The 13,839-nt window shown below is 44.8% G+C and overlaps 6 protein-coding genes across 6 annotated transcripts; 2 read left to right on the plus strand and 4 right to left on the minus strand.

Moving 5' to 3' along the window:
* Nucleotides 1-1,746: 1,746 nt before the first annotated feature.
* Nucleotides 1,747-2,394, plus strand: I203_106165 (uncharacterized protein; the record flags this gene model as incomplete). The annotated part of the gene is made up of 1 exon (XM_019147931.1): nucleotides 1,747-2,394. One exon carries the CDS (start codon nucleotides 1,747-1,749, stop codon nucleotides 2,392-2,394), a length of 648 nt encoding a protein of 215 aa, XP_019002849.1.
* Nucleotides 2,395-2,888: 494 nt separating this feature from the next.
* Nucleotides 2,889-3,613, minus strand: I203_106166 (uncharacterized protein; the record flags this gene model as incomplete). The annotated part of the gene is made up of 2 exons (XM_019147932.1): nucleotides 2,889-3,136; nucleotides 3,196-3,613. 2 exons carry the CDS (start codon nucleotides 3,611-3,613, stop codon nucleotides 2,889-2,891), a joined length of 666 nt encoding a protein of 221 aa, XP_019002850.1.
* A 622-nt stretch (nucleotides 3,614-4,235) lies between these two features.
* I203_106167 (uncharacterized protein) lies at nucleotides 4,236-8,801 on the minus strand (the record flags this gene model as incomplete). Its single annotated transcript, XM_065517913.1, has 20 exons — nucleotides 4,236-4,394; nucleotides 4,498-4,609; nucleotides 4,693-4,844; nucleotides 4,933-5,095; nucleotides 5,164-5,289; nucleotides 5,370-5,663; nucleotides 5,739-5,876; nucleotides 5,938-5,985; nucleotides 6,048-6,133; nucleotides 6,207-6,332; nucleotides 6,395-6,454; nucleotides 6,521-6,707; nucleotides 6,777-6,893; nucleotides 6,979-7,278; nucleotides 7,344-7,511; nucleotides 7,569-7,795; nucleotides 7,863-8,207; nucleotides 8,328-8,416; nucleotides 8,468-8,537; nucleotides 8,670-8,801. 20 exons carry the CDS (start codon nucleotides 8,799-8,801, stop codon nucleotides 4,236-4,238), a joined length of 3,099 nt encoding a protein of 1,032 aa, XP_065373217.1.
* A 335-nt stretch (nucleotides 8,802-9,136) lies between these two features.
* I203_106168 (uncharacterized protein) lies at nucleotides 9,137-10,774 on the plus strand (the record flags this gene model as incomplete). Its single annotated transcript, XM_019147934.1, has 1 exon — nucleotides 9,137-10,774. The coding sequence occupies one exon, from the start codon at nucleotides 9,137-9,139 to the stop codon at nucleotides 10,772-10,774; it is 1,638 nt and encodes a 545-aa protein (XP_019002852.1).
* A 246-nt stretch (nucleotides 10,775-11,020) lies between these two features.
* Nucleotides 11,021-12,053, minus strand: I203_106169 (pyridoxal 5'-phosphate synthase, glutaminase subunit Pdx2; the record flags this gene model as incomplete). Its single annotated transcript, XM_019147935.1, has 4 exons — nucleotides 11,021-11,343; nucleotides 11,503-11,807; nucleotides 11,883-11,925; nucleotides 12,002-12,053. The coding sequence occupies 4 exons, from the start codon at nucleotides 12,051-12,053 to the stop codon at nucleotides 11,021-11,023; spliced, it is 723 nt and encodes a 240-aa protein (XP_019002853.1).
* Nucleotides 12,054-12,532: 479 nt separating this feature from the next.
* On the minus strand, nucleotides 12,533-13,764 carry I203_106170 (uncharacterized protein; the record flags this gene model as incomplete). Its single annotated transcript, XM_019147936.2, has 6 exons — nucleotides 12,533-12,569; nucleotides 12,646-12,839; nucleotides 12,949-13,007; nucleotides 13,082-13,179; nucleotides 13,320-13,691; nucleotides 13,754-13,764. 6 exons carry the CDS (start codon nucleotides 13,762-13,764, stop codon nucleotides 12,533-12,535), a joined length of 771 nt encoding a protein of 256 aa, XP_019002854.2.
* Between the last annotated feature and the right edge of the window lie 75 nt (nucleotides 13,765-13,839).

Raw genomic sequence — 13,839 nt, forward strand, 5'->3', positions numbered from 1 at the left:
TAAAATTACGTAGTGGTCCAACCTATATGAATTCGATGACAATCGTTACTGTGCGGTTGATTTCGATGCGAATCTTGCCTTGGGCTTGACGGAGGATGCTAAATTATGTGTAGTGACGAGACGATGGAAGATGCCGATAGATCTAGAGACGTGGTGAAAAGTAGGATGTGGGCTCCAATTTTTTCTGGGTATCTTGTTCATTCCTCCATCTCCACCTTGAGATGGGGGAAGATTGGTCCACGTCGGATCAGAGAAAGCTTATTATGATGTAACAAGGGTAATCGACCAAGTTCAAAGTACGCCCCTGTGCCTACCAGATAATTGGATCGGCATGGTCAAAGCTAAGGCATCTCCCGAACCTATTGTCGTGTCCTGTTTGGAATGGAACAACTCCGCAGAACAGGCAGGGCTGGGGATCACAGGTACAGTGAAGGTGGTCACCATGGCAACGCACTTCGTGTACAAGAGCGGGGATGCTCTGGTACGGGCTGAAAAAGAACGAACACGCCGGACCATAGCAAGAGAGAGACTCTGATCTTGGGTTCAGGAACGATCCCAGTGGTCTTTTCGTGTATCGGGTAAATTACTTAGGACATTAAAGTTTAAGGAATGCTGGACGCGTCTTTTAGGGAAGGAAGCATAAAAAGACGCGTCTTTCCTACGAGGTGCGAATCATGACAAGATTCTGGGAATGCGACGCCTCATTCATGTCATGTACGACGTCAATGGCGATCATCGTCTCCCCTATATCCCATCGTTCCATGCCAAGCTATTCTCACATTCTCAAGCCTCAATGACATTCCGGTATAGCGACTCGACCGGTCGATCTGTGTAGGCCAGTTGAACAAAAATGGTTTGTAGGGGACTAGAGCGGTCGTCACGTTTCATCTCTAGAACGATGAATCCCTTGAGCAAGACGGAGACGACCCCCAAAGTGCCTGTGAGAGCTTATCAGAGTGCCTGTGACAAACTCGATTGTCGTGGCTACGACAGCATGTAGGATTCTGGCCTTGTCATCGATCGGAGACCCATGTCCCAGAGATTTGTACAACACATAATTCGACATTATAGCCGAATGATTGTGGGCTTTGCTCCAGTCCGTAAACGGACAATTTTGCTGCCCCGTCCTTTGAGACTGACAAAGCCTTCGAAACCGACAAGAAAGAATCGCAGCAAAGTATAATCTATTCGGCCGTCTGGTATGTCGCGCAGCGTAGGCCTTCTGTCGATATTGTTCAGGTTTTCTTTGGCCGACTACTCTTCACTTCTTGCCACTGTAAGTGGGGCAGCAACATCCATTTGATCTCGTGTGAGATAGACCTTCCTCCCCATCATCCCTAATAATCCTTTCACGTACTTACCAATCCTTTTATAGCGAGATGATCACGCAATAACTCCCGACCTTTAAGAAAAATCAGATCAAAGGAGATATCCCTCTAGCCATGAACCGATCTGACTATTATTATTTTCCCGATAATTCTACATACTCTCTTTTTCTCCTCTGGGTTTCTCGGTTATCCGATTTCGTTCTTATTTTCTTCTTCCCCTCGTTCATTCGATTTTGGTATATCGTCGCCTCACAAAACATACTCATTCCAACATATATACTGATTAAGCAGAGGGTTTTGCCGCTATAGAGAAAGAATCGAAACATATTCCTGTTGTGACACTGGCATTCAAGAACATCCTCCCTGAAGAAATCATAAAGTACCAGATTACTAACTTAGACATAACCAAAAATCACCGATGACAAGCCTCGTGCAATCCCCTACGCCAATTAATCACCATCCATCTTCACCACCTGACGAGTTACTGCAAACTCCTTCCGAGGAAGTACCTCAACATCCTCCCCAAGCAGGGGACGAAATCTCCAGCTCTATAGGTGTAATCCGACGAACTACTATCCCATTCTTGGCCAGAAATCGATTCTCTCGATTCATCACTTCCCCAACCCCTTCGCCATCACCTGAATGTGGGGATGTTCCCTTTCCCCGACAACCTAATACTCCGTCTCCTGCACCTTCCATATCGCTCTCCCACCTAGAAGGACACCTGGACGGCAAACATACTTCTTCGGATGAATCATATGCTCTAAGTAATGATCCAGCTTTAATGGATTTTTTCAAAGGTTCTTTGGAAGTTACCCCTCTACCTCAATTTGAAGATGATGAGTCCCAAAGTTACTTTGTAGGCTGGGATCAGACTATCGAATCACCCCAGCGACCGTGTCAGGGACAGGGAACTTGTCAGGGGTGTGTGAGTGAGACTGAAGCTGGGTGGAGTAGGTCGGGTGCAAGGGGATGGAGCTTCGCAGGTAAAGCTTGGAGTGATATGGTTGATGAGAGACGGGATAATAAGGAGCACAGAGGTGGTTGGGGTTGGTTGACTATTTGACATATGCTGTGGAAGCATGACTATGATGGGTAAGAGGAAGGAACTGTTTAGTCCATGGGAGAGAGGTGAGAAAATCAACCACGAAATGAAATCAGGAGATGACCGCAATGATCAAATTGCATATGCTCAAAATACCATACTTAACTGATCACGAAGATCAACAAAAGGAACAGCATGAAGCAGGTGCAGTATGATAAGATTCCCTGCCTTCAATACTATGACCGATTGAAAACGTGGACAGACATGGTCCTATCTTCTTATTTTGGGATTCCTGGATCTTCCACCGTACCTTGTACATGGACATTTTCATATTCTATGATTATGCAGTCTATACATTATATGATACTGATTATTCATATCTGCTATCTTCATCATGATTATCGTCTAAATTGGTTTTTGACCTAATTATACAGACAGGTCGAAAATACGATACAGTAAGGATCTCCCCCCTTTAATATCTGAGACTTGATCACCCGATAATATTCGTGCACTCTCTATAATTCATCACTCTTCTGCACCAAATTCTCGTGCGACCCAGTCCTACTCGACATGGGACTCGACATGGGACTACTGGCAGGGGAAAGATCATACTGATCGACATGTACACTGAGGTTGGGTGATGATTTCGATGGAGTGGCATGGGTGATAGAGTAGATCTCACTTGATTTTTCCTCATTTCCATGCTCGTGAGTGGTGGTGGTGGTAGCCGACATGTCTTCATTACCATTCTCATTAGTACGGTCTAATGCAGATGATCAATCAGTATTATCCAGTCAGTACAGCTACTCAGACTTGACTCACTAGAACTATTCCGACCTTTCTCCAAATCTCCTTCCTCCCTCTTACTCCTTACTACCCTCCACTCTTCTTCGTACTCCTCATCTTTCCCAAACCTATTTCTCCTTTTCCTTCGTCTATACCACCAACTGACCAATGCAATCACTACCAACACTCCCAGTACTGAGCCCCCGACTGCAAGATAGGTAGGTAAAGATTTGGCTAGCGATTCGAGGGCTGAGGACGCAAGTGGATTACGGGATGGTGAGAGTGGGTCGAGGGATGATGACCATGAGGATGTGGATGAAGGGTCTGTAATTGAAGAGGGTCCCGATGCTGATGCTGAGGCTGATGCCAAAGAGGCAGAGGATGGATAGGGAGTTGGAGTTGAAGTGGATGCCATAGAGGGAGAACCAGTCTCTATCCCAGTACTCGAAGCCATAATAAAACCTCCAGTAAAGAAGCGAAGAACCTAGGTCCACTTCTGGATCGTCTCGAGAGCGAATGAACAATTTGTAGGACGACACTAATTATAAGACTGGTGATCTGAAGGTAAAATAAGAGATGAAATGAGATTATTCGTAGATTGGGTATTAAGATGGCGCCACACCTGTTGGTCGATATTAAAATATGTACTAACTATAAATCTAACGATGAGAGACCTGCTCTATCTTTGGTTAAATGAGACGATGAGACGATGGTTCGAGGTATGAGAATGAAGCTAAACTGGTAAAGAAGGCTTTGCATCATACCCGGATATATAACCCTTAAGGTATCATACTAGTCAAAGTGTTGCAAGTGCCATGTAGATGCTCGTTCAACCTTGTTAGACTTTAATCAAACTCTATACAAATTTCACTTGACAGAACATCCTTTGGACTACGATCGACCAGGGGGTTGGACGGGGAGGATCTGATCTGAGGTGGATCGTAGTCCAATAAGTATCGGATACACTACATGAGATACATGCGATAAATCTAATTCACATATTGTATGACAAGAACCTCCTACGACAAGATACCCGACCATCTGGAAGCATCACACTTGTTTCATCTCACCAGAGTCTACTTCTTAGCTTTCGGTTTCGCCTTGCCCTTCGCGGCGGTAGCTCCCTTCGGTTTGACAGCCTTGATCAATTTATCTTTACTAACATCGTTAACTTCATCTTCCGAATCATCATTTTCACCTTTATCCGAAGGCTCATCCGGAACTGCTTCGTCCTCCTAAACAGGTAGTAAATCAAAATATGATCAGTCAACATGACCTAATTGTGCATCTCTCCACGGCCAAGCAGTGATATGGTAATCTATATTAGCGTTGACTCACCTCAAATACATCCTCATTATCCGGTGCAGGTCCCATATCTGCAATCTTCTTCTTTGAGGCTGCAAACATATCTCCCTTGTGGAATGCGATAGGATGATCTGATTTGTTATACCTGATTGACAACAAGCATGACATCAGCCATCGATGTGATCCAATCTTATTCTGTTGACAATAACACTGGACGGGGGCACTCACTGTCTCGTGAATGCACTCTTGGTAGCACTCGGTATCTTCTTACTTATCAGACTCTCAGCCATACTATCAACACCCAGTTCGACCAGAGCGTCCCAATCGTCTTTACCGAGGAAGTATTCGTCCATATATTCGATAGTCTCCTCGACAGCGTCCTACACAGAAGCCCACGCTATCAGCGATTTCCTGATCGTGATCTGGGGCTACATCATATGAGTTCAAGGTGAGCATGCTTGTACTCACAGTGCCTCGCTGCACAAGTGGCAACACGATCTTACTAGCCAACAAAGGCATATACTGTTCTCGAATTTCGTTTCTACCACCTGATACCTTGAGTCGCATTCGGATTTGTATATCGGTAAGTTGTCTACCCAATTTGCCCTGTTTCGAATTTTGTCCAAGCCATCTTTATACGCAAAAAGCATAGGACAAATCAGCAATCCAATATGACCTGGGTTCAGGATGAACACGTACTGAGGGAAAGCAGGACCCCAACCACCTGGACCACCTTGACTCCTGCCTGGTCCATAGATTAGAGAAGCAGGTTTAACAGTAGATTGAACAGCGTGGAAAGGTAACAATGACCAGTGTTGTTCCGATCTATCCAACGAATCAAAAACATTAGCTACTTTCGTCTTAGCAAAAGATCAGTGACATAGCTGTATCAGAGAATCACTCACCCGTGAATCATTCTATCTATCAGATCACCATCCGATATCGCATCCGCTGCTTTACTAACCAGTTCCAGGTGTTTCAGATTCTGCTCTGCTCCACTGAGTGTGTTCGTGAGTGCAGGTTGGGTTTTAAGGTAATGTTCCTGAATGAACAATGGGACAAAGCTGAAATCGTGGAAATACAATTCCATCCTATCGTTCAGAGTCTCTTTACTAGTCTTGGAGAAAGCGTATGGTCCAGTAAGTTTGTCGGTAATAGTGAAAGGAGTCATGATGGTGTTCTTCTCATTGACTTTGACCCTGCACATAGAAGTATGTCAAGTAATATCAGTTATTGTCCATCCGGTCTGGACCCAACAGCTGATATCTACTCACAGTTCTTTACCCTCATCAAAATCCATCTGATCTTTACTCAATTTGAACGTAGAAAGCATATTCAACACCTGTCGAATATCTGAATTCACACCTTTCACAAGTTCGTCCACCACATTGGCCGGAATCTTTAGCTTCTCTCTGTAATAGCACAATGCGGAATCAGCTGAAGACCTGGTGCGACATCCACGAGAAAACTGACTTGAATAAGATAGACATAATTCTCGATCTGATTTCGGCTGGTTGTGGCCTATCTCGCATCTGTCAGCTCCAATACGAGTTGGTGGTCCGAGGCCTAATATATGTACATACCGCCTGAACGTCATGTTGAAGGTAGTAGATTGTAGAGGCTTCATCTTCTGAAGTGATCTGTCGTTACAAATCAAGATCATCGGTATCTGTATGTAGCATGGGAAGGTCAGCAATTTACATATATGATAAGTTGAGCCAAAAAGCGCAGACGGGACATACCCTAGTCTTCTTGATCAACGCGTTCAACGCACCGACACCACCTCGATCACCCGCTGACATACCGTCAACCTCATCCATTATCAGACATGTCCTCGAATCCACTCGAACATCTGCTACAGAAGTACTCTGGTGATGCGAATAGGTATCAGCTATGATGTTTCATGTGCCAAACATGTCCATGAGCTCACCTGTATACCTTTGCCTTGGAAATACCCATCCAAAGAAGTATTGTCTATATTCGTGGAATTCTGTTCTCAAAACGATATCCGTCAGCTGAAATACGATCGGTCCCGAAGATATTCATCTTAGCTGACCTCAACAAGCTTCTTACTCCTCGCGTCACTAGCATTCAACTCAATGGGATTATATCCAGCTTCCTTAGCCATCAGATGCGCAGAAGTGGTTTTACCAATACCAGGTGGACCGGATATAAGTATAGCTCGATATATACCCGTACCGTCTTTACCAGGCTTTTTAAATCCTGAATCATAGTTCTTTTGCCTGGACATGCATGGCAAGAAGTGAGCTATTCCGCATGACAATGGTAGCCTTGGCAACATTCTGGCTCACCAGTCTTTCAGCCATGTGCCCAACCTCTCTACAACAGTCTTATTACCGCATATCTCCCTGAGGTTCTGAGGCGCATATTTGGTCGTCCACAATTGGGCTGAAGCTGGAGTCAACTTCCTGTCACACCGAAGGCACCGAAATCAGCGTTGTGTTCTCTTCCTTGCGTGCAGCTTCCAGTAGATTGTGGTCATTTTGGACTTACTTAGCAGCGATACCGGTCCCTTCCAAAGCCCTTTCCTTCCTTTTTCTATCCGTCTCTTCTTCCTTCTCTCTCTTCTCCATCTCCAAAGCCTGCTGTTGAATCTTCTTTTCCTCAGCTTGTCTAGCCTTGATTTGCTTTTCATCCAATTGTCCACCCTTTCTTGATCTGATGAATTCGAAAAATTCATCTTCCGTCATCGTAGGAATCTTCTTCTCTTTGATCGTCTTCAATTTGGATGCTCCTGCATTTTCACCAACAACAACGAAAGATGTCTTTCCCGAGGGAGCCGACGTCACTTTACTACGAGCGTAAATATGATTAGATCCATCAACTTCATCTCGCCGGTTGTTGATTGACCAACTCACCCAGATAACCTCTTGACGAGCTCTTGAGCATCCTCCCTGCCCAAACTCTCCATTTCACCAGTGAATACGAATGTCAACCCAGCCAGAGAATCTGGTTCACCCTGGGGTATGTCCCGCGAGCCTGGTGCTTTCGGTCCTGCAGCTCGTGCAGCAGCAGCGGCTCTCCAACTATGTTGACACATCAGTGATTCGACTCATATGATGACAATGAACAAAAAAACATACTTGTTATTAGCGGGTTTCTTCTCCTCCGCCTTGACCTGTTTCTCCTCATCTACATCTTTCTTACCTGCTTTCGGTGCGGGCGCAGGCGCTTTCTTAGCTGGAGTCGACTTCTTGGCGGGTGAAGCTTTAGGCTTTGGTTTACCCTTTCCTTTCTTAGGTTTCTCATCTTCTTCATCATCAATGAAATCTTCAGAATCTGAATCTTCACTCTCGTCTACGTCCATAGGCTGTCAAGGCAATTGAGGGCATAAGCTCCATGACCCATTACGATGGTGACAGATTGAGGAAGCTTACAGATGCAGACTTCTCCTTCTTGCCTTTTACCGGTACCTTTGACTTAGCCTTAGATTTCGGTTTCTCATCTTTCTCCTCGCTTTCACTATCGCTGTCAACATAAGAAGGTTTTTTCCCATTTGATCTACTACTCAATCCGGCTCCTAAAGATTGCCTCTTCTTAGCAGGTTTCACATCTTCCACTTCCTCTTCGGACTCCTCTTCTGAATCAATGAGGATCTTCCGTTTGACAGACGTGGGCTTCGCTTTAGGTGTAGGGGCTTTGGCCTTCGGAGTGGGTGGTTTGGCTTTGGGTCGGGGAGCGGGGGTATCGGAATCGGATGAATCGAGAACAATAGGTTTTTTCTGTGCATCAAATAGCAGATGTAGCAAAGATTATTAGCAAAATGGTGTACCGAGTTCAGTTGATTGCAATGGCCCAATCTGTTCCGATGCTGGGATCATCAGAATGAAGGTAATACTGACTGAGGACGAAGCCGAAGCGAAATGTTTCGAAGTATTAGCCTTGGGTGCTGGTTTCTTCTCGACTATTTCTTCTTCTTCGTCCGAGTCATCTGGATTCATGAGTCAGTCTATAGTTGAGAGTGCTCGGATAGCTGACATACCGATCGTTATGGGCTTCTTACCCGTCCCGTTGCCAGCTGTCGATGATGATCCACTAGATTTCTGGGCACCCTGTGAAGACAACTATAAGCTCAGGCCCAGATCAGGACAATCATTGAGAGAAAACTCGCTCCTTGACCGAACTGCATGATAATCAGTCACCATCAGCATAGAAATATCAATTTAGAGTGAGGTTCTACTCACAAATCCCCTTATGTCCCTCCCAGCAGCCTTCTCATCCTTCTTGACCGGTTTCTTCTTCTCCTGACTCTTCTTCGGAGAGTAATCTTCCGAGTCTTCTTTCTTTGACGATTTCTTTGGGGTAGAAGAGGGCATCTCGAAATGTGTTTGTCAGTGCCAGAGAGACAAAGATAGGAAGTGAATGGTGAATGAGATGTAGATGTAGATGCAGATGTGAATGACGCGCGATCCTCCTGTCAACCCACCCCTACATTATTACTTGTTCGATCGAAAATCAGAAATGTCATGACGCGACGATTTCATCTTTGTTGATTTTGATGCATGTACGGTGCATCTCATCCGATACTGGCTCTTCGACTTGACACCTCTCAACTCATTGGGCCAAGGGACAAACACTACTACAGAGTATCACACGTAGAGAGCTGGAAGAGTCTCCCCTTGTTTACATCGCACTCGGAATACAGCCCACCATGCCTCCCCGTGCGACCAAAAGAGCTCGACCCTCTTCTCCCTCTCCTTCTCCCGACCCAATAGTAGCCGAACAGATAGATGACGAGCCCTCAGCCTCCCACCTCGTATCTTTCCTAACAGGCTATGCGGACCATCATTCCTCGGCCTCATCATCAGGTGACGAAGGCTTCGATGCTCCTTCCGACGACAACGACGATGACGACGTAGATGTGGACGAGGAGGACGATCTAGATGGTACACCTACCAAACGAGCCAAGACAGGTTTGATTGGAACTTCCACACCAACAAAAAAGGGTACACCGAGGAAGCGAACAGGCTCAAAGACTCCTGGAGGAGGTAACACACCTAAGAAAACGCCTAATAAACGTAAACTAGATCCGTTAGAAATTCTTGAGAAGACTGAAGAAGAAGGTATAATAAGAGTGTCTAAATCCGATAGATATCTCGCCTATCAAAGTAGGACATCTAGAACTTCCGGCAACTCATATTCATCTTTGGTCAAACCATTATCTCAGAAACAGTACGATACATATACTGCTTCTTCGTCGGCAGCCAGAGAGGAGATACGTCCGCCAGAACAGTTCGAAGAGAGGTACGATCAGTGGGAGATGGAATTGGAAGAAGGATTCAACTTGATATTTTACGGGTTCGGATCGAAGAGGAACACCATCAATAGATTTGTAGAGAAGAGGTTGAGTAAGAGAGGAGAGGTGGTAGTGGTGAATGGACATTTCCCACAAATGGGTATTAGGGAGATACTAAATTCGATAGAAGATAATCTATCCGTACCTCAAAATATCAAATTACGTTCATCTATCATCAACAACTCAAGTACGATTGAAAGATCCGCTCATAGAATATATTCCTATTTCCTTCCCCCAAATTCGATCCCACAAGCTAAAAAGAAGGATTATCCAATATCGAAAAATGATCTGTATTTGATAATTCATAATTTAGATTCGACATCGTTACGAAAACCAATTTCCCTTTCAGTATTATCACTCTTAGCTTCCTCGCCTAGAATCCATCTTATCGCATCGTTCGATCATTTACGTACACCTCTCCTATTCTCACCATCACTCACGAATACTCCACCTCATGTGTACGGAGATGGAAGTTGGACAGGTGAAATTCCTATTCAACGGGGATTTAATTGGTTATATCACAATCTCACAACCTACGCTCCATATACGACAGAACTTTCCTACTTGAAATTATCAGCATCCACACATTTGTCATTATCTAGCTCGTCAAGTACAAGTGGAATATCTGAAGAAGGTGCTTTACAAATACTAAAATCTGTTCCACCGATGGCTGCAAGACTACTTAAACTTCTTTTGACGAAACAACTCTCGAACTTACCTCCCGAACCTACCCATCATATCGCCTATCCACCAAATCAGGTCTCGCCGATTTTTGCCGTAGACAACGATATTCTTCAATCATTAGCGAAAGAGAAGTTTATAGCGAGGGAAGAAGAACGGTACGATGCACTTATTGGAGAATATAGGGATCACGGATTGGTGGTAGAAGCGAGTCTAGATGGGGAAGGTAGAACAGGAAGATGGGTGTGGGTACCATTGGGCAAAGCTGCTATTGAAAGGGTACTGGAAACGATGAAAGAGGTCGAGGTGTAGTGATCCTGAGCCTGCTCACATCGTTGCAGTGGTATAGCATTGTCAAGCGCAAAGCAGAGGAGCAGTGTATATTTTGTTGTATAATAGGTGAATGTGCACCATATGCGGAAATGCATTAAACAATGGCTATGGTTAAGGAGATCGTCTATATTTAGTATATACAACAAGCGAAAACGAGAGAATCTATAATGATCGTTATGATAGCTGCCCTGCGAACAAACATTTGGTGTCCATCTGAGTGATTCATTACCTCCCCAATACACACTTCTCAACCCAAAATTCATGTACTCTCACATCCCCACTTAGCTCAGGATGGAAAGAAGTGACCATCTTCTTGCCCTTTTTCAACCATACTTTTCCCAGGTCCTCTAGATTGGGTTCGCCCAATGGTGAGTCTGAAGGTGGTGGGGGAGGTAAAAATTGTTCAGGTAATTGTGCTACCACTTCGACTTGACTTTCGGGGGATAACGAGTGGACGGCGGGAGCTCGGATGAAAATGGCGTTAAATGGTTTAGAAGGGTTCGAAAAGGAAGGGATGGTCAGAGAAGCTTCGAATGATTCCAATTGAGCTGCGAAATGGCAATCTCTAGTCAGTCACTTGTATTACAGAATGTTTGATAGGATCTGATGATTCATGAAAGTAAGAGAGCAGCAGAAAGATCCGTGCACATGGGGTCATGAATCTGGTCTTGACGGTTCAAGCCAGCCCAAATGGACACTGCACTCACTTCCATACAAGTTCCTCCATACTTTCATTCCCCCAATGCCCTCCCAGCCTTTGACCATCTTTTTCCTCCCACCACCAATCCCATCCACATCAGCCATCAGGATCATCCCTGCACATGTCCCCCAGACAGCTTTCGCAGGGTCCCGAGCAAACTCTATCAATGCTTCTAGCAGTCCAGGTGTATGTGATGCTATCGATGAGATGACAGTAGATTCTCCTCCGGGGATGACTAGCGCTTGACATTGTTCCAATTCGGATAGGGTGCGGATAGGGATTGCTTTTATGGTGTGTCCTTGGGGACGTAATCTGTATAATGTTCTTAGTAAGCACATGTTGCAGCTTGTGATAGAAAGGCAGGTAAGTGAGAGGCATGGTACTCACTTCTGAAGGTAATGTATGTGCTCTACGAAAGCGCCTTGCAGAGCTGTATACAAAAGGTATCAGCGCATGATCTATGGAGAATACCTTGTTGTGTGAACAGAAGAGGCGAATAGACATACCCAATACACCTATCACGATCGTCTCCGGAAGTACTATAGGCTGTATAGTCATTCTGAGTAAATTTTACTGCCGTAGCCGCGATCTAGCAGGAGTGATAAGGAGGTAAGGATTATGAACAATATGTAAGCAGTACAGACAGGAGATGGAGAGAATAAAGTTAGATCAAGCTGAAGAAGCGGATCAACTTTTTTCTCGAGTCAGAGTCAGCTTGAGATCCGGTTATCTCGTTATCTTGGATTCTTGCCACCCAACTTGTCAAATTTATGACGAACCATTATCAGCATATGTCGTGTATCATGCAATAATCCCTTTGCTGCTGCAATGTATAACCCAAGAGTGTTTGTCTGTCACATTAGTCCTGCTTCGTGTTTATGTATTCGCAATCGTATGCGAGAAGTTATCAACGGCTGATGGTGATCTCATCCTCCATACGCCGGCAGTCATGTCCCATATCTTATGAACAATGCTTTATGCTATATACACGCTTTGCTACTACAACATCCTCCCTAGCCCAATCTATGCAATTACACTTATAATCCAATAGTATCCACTTCCCACAAATCATCCCTATCGGCCCCCAATCAAACATTGTATTAGTATAAGCTTTCATCCTTTACGGAAACAACTGAGCGAGTTAGCTTACCCAATCCAACAAATGACCTCTACCGCAACTCCCTTTCCAGCTTTCTTGATCTCCTCACTCGAAGCTACCAGTTTACCTATACCGCAGGCATGTTCTTTACCCTCTGCGTGGATCGCTACTATCTCATCTTTCGGTAGACCATCGGGGAGTTTACCTCCTGCCGATAATAGACCAGGAGCCATCATGTTTGCGCCCTATATGTAAATGTGATGATTAGCTCTATGATTCAATTGTAGCAATGAAGCATATCGGAAGGTATGACGATCACAGGTACCAAGGTCAGGTAATACGATGAGCACTCACAGCAAGCAAGAATTTGATAGCTCCTCTATCTATCTGAACGTGCGGTAGCATTTCAGGATCTACATCATGACCTCTATTAGCTTACTGGGTCCTAAATTGTCTCTAAACAATCAATGGGCATGTGAATACCCACATTTGTGTAGCAGCTTGAGGGTGGGTACGAACGGTCCGTCGAAATGCTGGAAAAATAGAGGGACAGTTTGTACAGTAAATATACTAATCCTGTCGTGACTGTCAGAATTAACAGTGTTAGCCTTATACCCTTGTGGTTGCTGATCCGTTCATATAACGACATTCCAATTGATATTTCGATACACATACTGCAGAACAAAGGGAAATAGATTTTTACAAAAGTGTAGAGAGGAACGTACCATTTAGTCAGACCTAAAGCCTCTTTCTTCGGCCAAATCTCATCTATCACCGTCAAGTTCGCTTCTCCTTCTCCATCCTCTTTATCTTCCTTACTCTCCTTATCCTCTTTATCTTTACCCTTGCCTCCTTTTCCTTTACCTTTTCCACCTTTCTTTCCACCTTTCTTACCTCCCGCACTTTCCTCCTCTACCTCCGGCGTTGCAGCAGGAGGAGCCTCGTTTTCTGTCGGAGCAGCAGTAGGGACAGTGGATGGATCACGATAAGCTGGTTGAGTGAGGAAAGGGATTTGTGTTAGGAGGGATGATCGGATATTACGCTGGACGGAGGATTTGAGCGAGGTTGAGGAGGATACATCCTCTTTTGGGTTGAATCTGCGTAAGCCAAGTCAGCGATCCCAGCGACGCGTGGAGTGGGCCAAGGAGGGTAGACCAACTTCTTGAACATGTTTGTGATGCAATAGATGGTATATATGTGTATTGGAGTAAAAGCAAATCTCGTCGATTTTGCGTGGAATGTGTG

Source organism: Kwoniella mangroviensis (assembly GCF_000507465.2).
Source record: "Kwoniella mangroviensis CBS 8507 chromosome 1 map unlocalized Ctg02, whole genome shotgun sequence".
NCBI classification, from domain to species: domain Eukaryota; kingdom Fungi; phylum Basidiomycota; class Tremellomycetes; order Tremellales; family Cryptococcaceae; genus Kwoniella; species Kwoniella mangrovensis.